The following is a 12,285-nucleotide window of genomic DNA, read 5'->3' as shown; positions in this document are numbered from 1 at the left end:
CTTGGGGCTGTAGCTAATCCAAAGGGAAGAGCTACAAACGGGTAATGCCTGTCTAGAAAGGCAAACCTGAGAAACCGATGATGATCTTTGTTATCGGAATGTGAAGATAAGCATCCTTTAAATCCACTGTAGTCATATATATTGACCCTCCTGGATCATAGGTAGGATGGTACGAATAGTTTCCATCTTGAATGATGGAACTCTGAGGAATTTGTTTAAGATCTTTAGATCCAAAATAGGTCTGAAGGTTCCCTCTTTTTTGGGAACCACAAACAGATTTGAGTAAAAACCCTGTCCCTGTTCCTCCTTTGGAACTGGATGGATCACTCCCATAACTAGGAGGTCTCGTACACAGTGTAAGAATGCCTCTCTCTTTATCTGGTTTGCAGATAATTGTGAAAGGTGAAATCTCCCTTTTGGGGGGGAAGCTTTGAAGTCCAGAAGATATCCCTGGGATATAATTTCCAACACCCAGGGATCCTGGACATCTCTTGCCCACACCTGGGCGAAGAGCGAAAGTCTGCCCCCTACTAGATCCGTTACCGGGTAGGGGGCCGTTCCTTCATGCTGTCTTAGAGGCAGCAGCAGGATTTTTGGCCTGCTTACCTTTGTCCCAGGTCTGGTTTGGTCTCCAGACCGTCTTGGACTGAGCAAAAGTTCCCTCTTGTTTGCATTAGAGAAAGTTGATGCCGCATTTGCCTTGAAGTTTCGAAAGGCACGAAAATTAGACTGTTTGGCCCTTGATTTGGACCTGTCCTGAGGAAGGGCATGACCTTTTCCTCCAGTGATATCAGCAATAATCTCCTTCAAACCAGGCCCGAATAGGGTCTGCCCCTTGAAGGGAATGTTAAGCAGCTTAGATTTTGAAGTCACGTCAGCTGACCATGATTTAAGCCATAGCGCCCTGCGCGCCTGTATAGCAAAACCAGAATTCTTAGCCGTTAGTTTAGTCAAATGAACAATGGCATCAGAAAACAAAGGAATTGGCTAGCTTAAGTGCTCTAGCTTGCCAAGTATGTCATCCAATGGAGTCGCTACCTGTAAAGCCTCTTCCAGAGACTCAAACCAGAACGCCGCAGCAGCAGTGACAGGAGCAATGCATGCAAGGGGCTGTAGGATAAAACCTTATTGAATAAACATTTTCTTAAGGTAACCTTCTAATTTTTTATCCATTGGATCTAAAAAAGCACAACTGACCTCGACAGGGATAGTAGTACGCTTTGCTAAAGTAGAAACTGCTCCCTCCACCTTAGGAACTGTCTGTCATAAGTCCCGTGTGGTGGCGTCTATTGGAAACATGTTTCTAAAAATAGGAGGGGAAGAGAACGTCACACCTGGTCTATCCCATTCCTTATTAATAATTTCTGTAAACCTTTTAGGTATTGGAAAAACATCAGTACACACCGGCACTGCAAAGTATTTATCCAGTCTACACAATTTCTCTGGCACTGCAATTGTATCACAGTCATTCAGAGCAGCTAAAACCTTCCTGAGAAACACGCGGAGGTGTTCAAGCTTAAATTTAAATGTAGAAATATCAGAATCAGGTTGCATCATCTTTCCTGAGTCAGAAATATCACCCACAGACTGAAGCTCTCCTTCCTCAGCTTCTGCATATTGTGAGGCAGTATCAGACATGGTTCTTAAAGCGTCAGTATGCTCTGCATTTCATCTAACCCCAGAGCTATCTCGCTTACCTCTAAATTCAGGTAGTCTGGCTAATACCGCTGACAGTGTATTATCCATGACTGCCGCCATGTCTTGTAAAGTAATCGCTATGGGCGCCCTAGATGTACTTGGCACCATTTGAGCGTGAGTACCTTGAGCGGGAGTCAAAGGATCTGACACGTGGGGAGAGTTAGTCGGCATAACTTCCCCCTCGTCAGATTCCTCTGGTGATACATTTTTTTAAAGACAGAATATGATCGTTATTGCTTAAAGTGAAATCAGTACATTTGGTACACATTCTAAGAGGGGGTTCCACCATGGCTTTTAAACATAATGAACAAGGAGTTTCCTCTATGTCAGACATGTTTGTACAGACTAGAAATGAGACTAGCAAGCTTGGAAAACACTTTAAATCAAGTTAACAAGCAAATATAAAAAATGGTACTGTGCCTTTAAGAGAAACAAATTTTGTCAAAATTTGAAAAACAGTGAAAAAAGGCAGTAAATCAAACAAATTTTTTACAGTGTATGTAATAATTTAACAGAGCATTGCACCCACTTGCAAATGGATGATTAACCCCTTAATTAAAAAAACGGATAAAAAAAACGATATAGACGTTTTTTAACAGACGCAACAAACTGCCACAGCCTGCTGTGGCCCTACCTTCCCCAATAAACGACTTTGGAAAGCCTTTGAGCCCTTTAGAGATGTCCTATAGTATACAGGGGACTCCTGAGGGAAGCTGGATGTCACAGTTTGTAATTTTAACTGCACCAACTGTAACTTTTATACTACAACAGTGGAAAGCCTCAGGAAACTGTTTCTAGGCAATATTTAAGCCAGCCATGTGGAAAAAACTAGGCCCCAATAAAGTTTTATCACCAAAGCATATATAAAAACGATTAAACATGCCAGCAAACGTTTTATATTGCAATTTTATAAGGGTATTACCCCTGAGAGTAAGCATGATACCAGTCGCTATTAAATCACTGTATTCAGGCTTAACTTACATTAATCCGGTATCAGCAGCATTTTCTAGCATTTTCCATTTCTAGAAAAAATTGTAACTGCACATACCTCATAGCAGAGTAACCTGCACGCCATTCTCCCGCTGAAGTTACCTCTCTCCTCAGACATATGTGAGAACAGCAATGGATCTTAGTTACAACCTGCTAAGATCATAGAAAACTCAGGCAGATTCTTCTTCTATTTACTCCCTGTGATAAAATAGTACAACTTCGGTACCATTTAAAATAACAAACTTTTGATTGAAGATAAAAAACTAACTATATTTCACCACTCTCTCTTACTACCTCCATGCGTGTTGAGAGTTGCAAGAGAATGACTGGATATGGCAGTTAGGGGAGGAGCTATATAACAGCTCTGCTGTGGGTGTCCTCTTGCAACTTCCTGTTGGGAATGAGAATATCCCACAAGTAATGGATGATCCGTGGACTGGATACACCTTACAAGAGAAATACCATATTTTCAGCGTTAAAAGACGAACACACAAACTTGTAATTTTAGCTTTTATCTATCTATAATACAAAGTACAGCCTTGGGAGAGTGTTGTGATGAAGATCACTCTTAGACTTAGGTTTAGGATATTTTGTTGTTAATCACCTATTTAGGGCATTTGCAATACAAATGAATATGTATGCTATGATATCAACATGTTTATATTCTATTACAATGGTTCGTGTATGCTTGTGTAGGATTGATTTCTTACTATTACCTACTTAGGGACATTTTCACTATTGTTATTATGTTTGTTGATACATTAACTTATGTTAATATCTTTGATTTTATCAGAACTTTTTCATGTATGTATACCGTAGAGGTTGGTGTCAATCTGTTGTTGGTGGTGGTTACCATGGAGACCTGTTCTAACGAGGCTACAACACACAGATGATACCTATCAATGATTTACCAATCAGAGGGTTTTTGACCTTTTAAATACTAAGTGTATATTTTTTGTACAATAGCCTGAAGAAACAGCCCATAGGAGGCTGAGAAACGTGTTGCTTGTAATAAAGAATATTGTTTTTATGATATACACTTGCTGCTGCTTGGATTTTTTTACCCTTCATTTTGTGGATTGGAGTGGAACCTGTTTGGCCTTGGAGTTCAGTCAGCTGGGCAGATGAGAAGTCCCAGCCTGCCTATATTGCATCTGGAGGTGCTTTGGATGTTGTAAGTGTGCCCTTAACAACATATCCTGCTTATTCTCAACTGTACTGGGCTATGGTAGTCTGTTTTTCATCAATATACAGGCACCGGCTGTGTCAGTCCTGCAATCATCCTGACCTGTGCAGCTGCCTGTTTCAGACCAGTTAGCTGGACTACTGCGAAGTTCCAGCTTGCTCCACTATCACCATTGGGTGCATCTCTCTTGTGAGTAGCCATTTGTCACATTTGTATGGTTACCTGTTGCGGTGGTACTAGGCCATTTTGGTGCCTCTGTGTTCTTCTCTTTTCAGATACTTCTCACACCAGGATTTGACCATCCTCACACAGAGTGCTGCCTCCATTTTGGATTGTATATGAACTTTTGTATTTGTTTTCGTTTTTATTAATATTGTTTCTCTTGTAAGATGTATCGAGTCCACTGATTCATCCATACTTGTGGGATATTCTCCTTCCCTACAGGAAGTGGCAAAGAGAGCACCCACAGCAGAGCTGTCTATATAGCTCCTCCCTTAGCTCCGCCCCCTAGTCATTCTCTTTGCCTGCTTAACTGCTAGGAAGGGTAAAGTGAGTGTGGTGACAAAAATGTTAGTTTTTATTTTCTCAAGCAAAACTTTGTTATTTTAAATGGTACCGGTGTGTACTATTTACTCTCTGGCAGAAAAGGGATGAAGATTTCTACAAGGAGGATGATGATCTTAGCATTTTGTAACTAAGATCCACTGCTGTTCTCATAAGAGCTGAAGAGTACAGGAAAACTTCAGTTGGAAGAACAGTTTGCAGGCTAAACTGCATTAAGGTATGTTCAGTCTATTTTTTTTCTAGACAGACTGTGTTATTTCTAGAAAAGGCTGGCAATATCCCCATGACGGAAAGGTAAGCTGTATTCAGTAAAAGAGGAATCCAAGCTTGCATAAAGGGCTCATAGTTACTGGTGACACTAATAGGAAAAAACGTTTTTGGTTTAATTACAAATATAACGTTTTTTTGAGGGACTTTAAGGGTTCTTTGTGGCTTATTTAAGGGTTATTAACCCACATGGCTAGTTTGAGAAACACTCTGTGGTGTTTCTTTTAGGCCCCATAACATCGAGTGAGGTGGGAGGGGCCTATTTTTAGTTGCACAGTTTATTTACCTCAGAAGCATCCAGCTACTTCTCCAGAGATTTCTGCTGTATTTGAGGGCTGTAAAGAGGTTTTTTTCCCCCACAAATCGTTCCTAAAGGGCAGGTAGGCGCCACAGCAGAGCTGTGGCAAGGTGCTGAACGTTATTTTACCGGTTTTGAAATTTTTTCAATCCGGTTTTTACATTAAGGGGTTAATTGTTTATTTGCATAGTGGTGCAAAGTTACTAAGGCTTTATGATGCTACTGTAAAAATTTTGTTTTGTTTACTGCTTTTTTACACTGTTTTGCAGAGTTTGTGCAGCTTTTTTTCTCTTAAAGGCACAGTACCGTTTTTGTTTAAAGTGTTATTTTCTTTGATTAAAGTGTTTTCCAAGCTTGTTTGTTTCATTACTAGCCTGTTTAACATGTCTGACACCAAGGAAAATCCTTGTTCTATGTGTTTAGAACCCATAGTGGAACCCCCTCTTAGAATGTGTCCCACTTGCACTAATATGTCTATAAATTATAAAGAGCATATTTTAGCACTTAAAAATATTGCAATAGATGATTCTCAGTTAGAAGGAAATGAGGGTTTAGCATCTAGCTCTCCCCAAGTGTCACAACCAGTAACGCCCGCACAAGTGACGCCAAGTACCTCTAATGCGTCAAATTCATTTACTTTACAAGACATGGCCATAGTTATGAATAAAACCCTCACAGAGGTTTTCTCTAAACTGCCTGGTTTACAAGGAAAGCATGACAGCTCTGGGTTAAGAACAAATGCTGAGTCGTCTGACGCTTTAGTAGACGTATCCGATATACCCTCACAATGTTCTGAAGTAGGGGTAAGGGATTTGTTATCTGAGGGAGAGATTTCTGATTCAGGAAAGATGCTCCGTCAGAGAGATTCTGATATGACGGCCTCTAAAATTAAGCTTGAATACCTCCGCTTATTGCTCAAGGAGGTATTAGCTACTCTAGACGATTGTGACACTATAGTGGTCCCAGAGAAATTGTGTAAAATGGACAGATACTTAGAGGTTCCTGTTTACACTCATGTTTTTCCAGTCCCTAAGAGGATTGTGACTATTGTTACTAAGGAGTGGGATAGACCAGGTATTCCGTTCACTCCCCCTCCTGTTTTTAAGAAAATGTTTCCCATATCTGACACCATATAGGACTCGTGGCAGACTGTTCCTAAGGTGGAGGGAGCTATTTCTACTCTTGCTAAGCGTACAACTATACCTTTCAAAGTTGTGCTTTCAAAGATCCTATGGATAAAAAATTAGAGGGTCTCCTAAAGAAAATTTTTGTTTATCAAGGTTTTCTTCTCCAACCTATTGCATGCATTGTTCCTGTAACTACTGCAGCTGCTTTCTGGTTTGAAGCTCTAGATGAGGCTCTCCAGGTGGAGACTCCATTAGAGGATATTATGGATAGAATTAAGGCCCTTAAGTTGGCTAATTCTTTCATTACAGATGCTGCTTTCCAAATGGCTAAATTAGTGGCAAAGAATTCAGGTTTTGCCATTTTACCACGCAGGGCGTTATGGCTTAAGTCCTGGTCTGCTGATGTGTCATCAAAATCTAAGTTGTTGAACATCTCTTTCAAAGGAAAGACCCTATTCGGGCCTACACTGAAAGAAATTATTTCAGACATCACTGGAGGGAAAGGCCATGCCCTCCCTCAGGATAAAACAAATAAGATAAGGACCAAACAAAATAATTTTCGTTCCTTTCTGAACTTCAAAGGTCCCGCTTCAGCTTCCCTTGCAGCAAAGCAAGAGGGGAATTCTGTCCAATCCAAGTCAGTCTGGAGACCTAACCAGGCTTGGAATAAAGGTAAACAGGCCAAGAAGCCTGCTGCTGCCACTTAAGACAGCATGAAGGGGTAGCCCCCGATCCGGGACCGGATCTAGTAGGGGGCAGACTGTCTCTCTTCGCTCAGGCTTGGGCAAGAGATGTTCACGATTCCTGGGCTTTAGAAATTGTGTCCCAAGGATATCTTCTGGACTTCAAAGACTCCCCCCCAAGGGGGAGATTTCACATTTCTCAATTGTCTGCAAACCAGACAAAGAGAGAGGCGTTCTTATGCTGTGTAGTAGACCTACATACCATGGGAGTGATCCGCCCAGTTCCAAGAGCGGAACAAGGGCTAGGTTTTTACTCCAACCTGTTTGTGGTTCCCAAAAAAGAGGGAACTTTCAGACCGATCTTGGATCTCAAAATTCTAAACAAATTTCTCAGAGTACCATCTTTCAAAATGGAGATTATTCAGACTATTCTTCCTCTGATCCAGGAGGGTCAATATATGACTACCGTGGATTTAAAGGATGCGTATCTACACATCCCTATTCACAGACATCATCATCAATTCCTCAGATTCGCCTTTCTGGACAGGCATTACCAGTTTGTGGCCCTTCCCTTCGGATTGGCCACGGCTCCCAGGATTTTCACAAAGGTGCTAGGGTCCCTTTTGGCGGTTCTAAGACTGCGGGGTATAGCAGTGGCGCCTTATCTAGACGACATCTTAATTCAGGCGTCGACTTTCCAGCTAGCCAAGTCTCACACGGACATCGTGTTGGCTTTTCTGAGATCTCACGGGTGGAAGGTGAACATAAAAAAGAGTTCTCTCGTCCTTCTCACAAGAGTTTCCTTCCTAGGGACTCTGATAGACTCGGTAGAAATGAAAATATTTCTGACGGAGGTCAGAAAATCAAAACTTTTAATCGCTTGCCGAGCTCTTCATTCCATTCCTCGGCCAACAGTGGCTCAGTGTATGGAGGTAATCGGACTCATGGTAGCGGCAATGGACATAGTTCCTTATGCCCGCCTACACCTCAGACCACTGCAACTATGCATGCTCAAACAGTGGAATGGGGATTATGCAGATTTATCTCCTCAACTGCATCTGGACCAAGAAACCAGAGATTCTCTTCTCTGGTGGTTGTCTCAGGACCACCTGTCTCAGGGAATGTGTTTCCGCAGGCCAGAGTGCCTCATAGTAACGACAGATGCCAGCCTGCTAGGCTGGGGTGCAGTCTGGAAATCCCTGAAAGCACAGGGCTTATGGTCTCGGGAGGAATCTCTCCTCCCGATAAACATTCTAGAACTGAGAGCGATATTCAATGCACTTTAGGCATGGCCTCAGCTAGCTGCAGTCAAATTCATCAGATTTCAGTCGGACAACATCACGACTGTAGCCTATATCAATCATCAAGGAGGAACACGGAGTTCTCTAGCGATGATGGAGGTAACCAAAATAATCCGATGGGTGGAGAATCACTCTTGCCATCTCTCAGCAATCCATATCCCAGGGGTAGAGAACTGGGAGGCGGATTTCCTAAGTCGTCAGACTTTTCATCCGGGGGAGTGGGAGCTCCATCCGGAAGGTATTTGCCCAGCTGACTCAGCTATGGGGCACACCAGAATTGGATCTGATGGCATCCCGATTGAATGCCAAACTTCCTTGTTACGGGTCCAGGTCCCGGGATCCCCAGGCGGTACTGATAGATGCTCTAGCAGTGCCCTGGTCCTTCAATCTGGCTTATGTATTTCCACCGTTTCCTCTCCTCCCACGTCTGGTTGCCAGAATCAAGCAGGAGAGAGCTTCGGTGATTCTGATAGCGCCTGCGTGGCCACGCAGGACTTGGTATGCAGACCTGGTGGACATGTCATCTGTTCCACCGTGGACTCTGCCAATGAGGCAGGACCTTCTAATCCAAGGTCCATTCAAGCATCCAAATCTAATTTCTCTGCATCTGACTGCTTGGAGATTGAACGCCTGATTCTATCAAAGCGTGGTTTCTCTGAGTCGATCATTGATACCCTGATTCAGGCTAGAAAGCCTGTCACCAGGAAAATCTATCATAAGATTTGGCGCATATATCTTTGTTGGTGTGAATCCAAGGGTTACTCATGGAGTAAGATTAGGATTCCTAGAATTTTGTCCTTTCTCCAAGAAGGATTGGAGAAGGGATTATCAGCTAGTTCCTTAAAAGGACAAATATCTGCTTTGTCTATTCTTTTACACAAACGTCTGGCAGAAGTCCCAGACGTTCAAGCGTTAAGTCAGGCCTTGGTCAGGATCAAGCCTGTATTTAAACCTGTTGCTCCACCATGGAGCCTAAATTTGGTTCTTAATGTTCTTCAAGGGGTTCCGTTTGAACCTATGCATTCCATAGATATTAAGCTTCTATCTTGGAAAGTTTTGTTTTTAGTAGCTATCTCTTCGGCTCGAAGAGTTTCTGAGTTATCTGCTTTACAGTGTAACTCACCTTACCTAGTTTTCCATGCAGATAAGGTTGTTTTGCGTACCAAACCTGGGTTTCTTCCTAAGGTTGTTTCTAATAGGAATATCAATCAGGAGATTGTTGTTCCTTCTCTGTGTCCTAATCCTTCATCAAAGAAGGAACGTCTGTTGCACAATCTTGATGTGGTTTGTGCTTTAAAGTTCTACTTACAAGCAACTAAAGATTTCCGTCAAACATCTTCATTGTTTGTTGTTTATTCTGGTAAACGGAGAGGTCAAAGGCTACGGCTACCTCTCTTTCCTTTTGGCTGAAAAGCATCATCCATTTGGCTTATGAGACTGCTGGCCAGCAGCCTCCGGAAAGAATTACTGCTCATTCTACTAGAGCAGTGGCTTCCACATGGGCTTTTAAAAATTAGGCTTCTGTTGAACAGATTTGTAAGGCGGCGACTTGGTCTTCGCTTCATACTTTTTCCAAATTTTCCAAATTCGATACTTTTGCTTCTTCGGAGGCTATTTTTGGGAGAAAGATTTTACAAGCAGTGGTGCCTTCCGTTTAGGGTACCTGTCTTGTCCCTCCCTTCATCCGTGTCCTAAAGCTTTGGTATTGGTATGGATGAATCCGTGGACTCGATACATCTTACAAGAGAAAACAGAATTTATGCTTGCCTGATTTCTTTTTCTAATTTCTTTCTCTTGTGATGTATCGAGTCCACGGCCCGCCCTGTCTGTTTTAAGACAGGTAGTATATTTTTAATTAAAAAACTTCAGTCACCACTGCACCCTATAGTTTCTCCTTTTTCTTCCTAGCCTTCGGTCGAATGACTGGGGGGCAGAGCTAAGGGAGGAGCTATATAGACAGCTCTGCTGTGGGTGCTCTCTTTGCCACTTCCTGTAGGGAAGGAGAATATCCCACAAGTATGGATGAATCCGTGGACTCGATACATCACAAGAGAAAGAAATTTATCAGGTAAGCATAAATTCTGTTTTTTATCATTCATTATTTTTTATTTTTCGATTTTGTGTATATTTTTTAGCATTGATCAGGAAGTAACCCCTATAGGAGACTTGCAATATTGCATTTTTTCCTATATTCATTTGTATGCCCATGTCACCTGTGATTGGCAGCTATATGTGCATGTTGCCTGTGATTGGCAGCGTATGTCGCCTGTGATTGCCAGCTATATGCGCATGTCTCCTGTGATTGCCAGCTATATGCATATGTCCAGTATAACCAAAAAGGCAGCACCCGGAATCTCAGAGGACACAATGTGATGTATAGTAAAAGCAAACTCAATTTATTAGGCAATAAAGGAAAAAAATGCACATCATACAAATCACCAAACAGAAAAAAGGTTGGTCAAACATGTTTCGTGAGGTTTTTTCCTATATTCATTTATATTCCCATGTTGCCTGCGATTGGCAGCGATATGCGTATGTCTCCTGTGATTTCGCAGCTATATGCCTATGTTTTCTGTGCTTGCCAGCTATATGCATATGTCGCCTGTGACTTGCAGCTATATGCGCATGTCTCCTGTGATTCACAGCTATATGCGCATGTTGCCTGTGACCAGCAGCTATATGCGCATGTTGCCTGTGATTGGCAGCTATATGCGCATGTTGCCTGTGATTGGCAGCTATATGCGTATGTCGCCTGTGATTGTCAGCTATATGTGCATGTCTCCTGTAATTGCCAGCTATATGCGTATGTCGCCTGCGACTGGCAGCTATATACGTATGTTTCCTGTGATTGGCAGCGATATGCGCAGGTCACCTGTGATTGGCAGCTATATGCGTATGTCGCCTGTGATTGCCAGCTATATGCGCATGTTTCCTGTGATTGCCAACTAAATTCTTATGTCCAGCATAACCAAAAAGGCAGCACCTGGTATCTCAGAGGACACAATGCGATGTATAGTAAAAGCAAACTCAATTTATTAGGCACAAAAGGAAAAAAATGCACATCGTACAAATCACTAAACAGAAAAAAGGTCGGTCAAACATGTTTCGTGAGTTACATATTACACTTTGTCAATGACCTATAGAGAGCCAAGGCTAACACCTCCTATATATAAGACACAAAACTCCTCCCCATTAAAAAGAACACCAATCATATGCCACAAGCCAGGGGCATAGGAACACCTGTATTATATTAAACACATACAATTATAATTACCTATCCAGAAAAGAAAAGTGCAAAGAATAATAAAAAGTACAGAAATACAAAATAATAATACTTGGAGAAGTTTACATGATACATAGTAGATAGTTACATACTGCTGTCTCTATAATATAAATACAATATGTATAGAAAAAAGAGAGATTACAGATTACACAAACAATTTTACATCCCACTCTGAGTTCAAGCCTTTTGGCATCCTAGGGCTCCATGTACTAAGCAGTCAGCGAGCTTTTAAATTGCGAGCGTACTTATCCGCCAAACCTCGCTACCTCTCCATTTTTCACTGTAATTAGACACATTTGACCAACAACTTGCCAAAAACGAATGTACTAAAAAATCTATTTGTCCGCTCGCGACAATTTCCGCTCCCACCTCGTTATTTTTGCCTCGCCACCTTTTAGGTGGCGGGCAAGGTACAAAACAAAAACAATAGGAAAGTCAATGTAGACGCCAGTCTAGACATATATAAAAGGCAGTAATATCAGCATTGTACTTACATTGTTCATTTCAGCAGCTATGGAGACACTTCTGTATTTGTTTATTCTACGTGTGATGCAAATCCGGTCTAGAAGACAGAATACTGGAAATGTCGCTAATCGATTGGTTCGAAGAAGGAGAGTTCGTGTCCCCTGTATATTCCTTCCACGGGTTGGTTTGCACGGCCTTTTTGACCGACAGATCATACAAAGATTCCGACTTGATCGTGAATCCATATTACACCTGTATCGAGAGATTGAAGATTATTTGGAGCCGATGACGGCTCGTTCACAAGCTATTCCGGGACTTTTGAAACTATTAGCTGCATTGCATTTTATGGCAACAGGCTCCTTTCAGGCAGTTTCTAGCGTCATTATTGGAATGAGTCAATCTGCTTTTTTCACGCCACTTATC

At 42.0% G+C, this 12,285-nt stretch overlaps 1 protein-coding gene across 1 annotated transcript; it reads left to right on the top strand.

Annotated features, from left to right (window-relative positions):
* Window positions 1-10,709: 10,709 nt before the first annotated feature.
* On the top strand, window positions 10,710-11,063 carry LOC128640744 (putative uncharacterized protein FLJ45035). The gene has a single exon (XM_053693174.1). It carries the CDS (start codon window positions 10,710-10,712, stop codon window positions 11,061-11,063), a length of 354 nt encoding a protein of 117 aa, XP_053549149.1.
* Window positions 11,064-12,285: the final 1,222 nt, after the last annotated feature.

The sequence above is a fragment of the Bombina bombina genome, chromosome 10 (genome assembly GCF_027579735.1).
Source record: "Bombina bombina isolate aBomBom1 chromosome 10, aBomBom1.pri, whole genome shotgun sequence".
Taxonomy (NCBI): domain Eukaryota; kingdom Metazoa; phylum Chordata; class Amphibia; order Anura; family Bombinatoridae; genus Bombina; species Bombina bombina.
This window is presented reverse-complemented; position numbering and strand designations above follow the sequence as displayed.

Coding starts and splice junctions, on each gene's coding strand:
- LOC128640744 (XM_053693174.1), top strand. CDS start 10,710: ATGTCGCCTGTGACTTGCAGCTATATGCGCATGTCTCCTGTGATTCAC.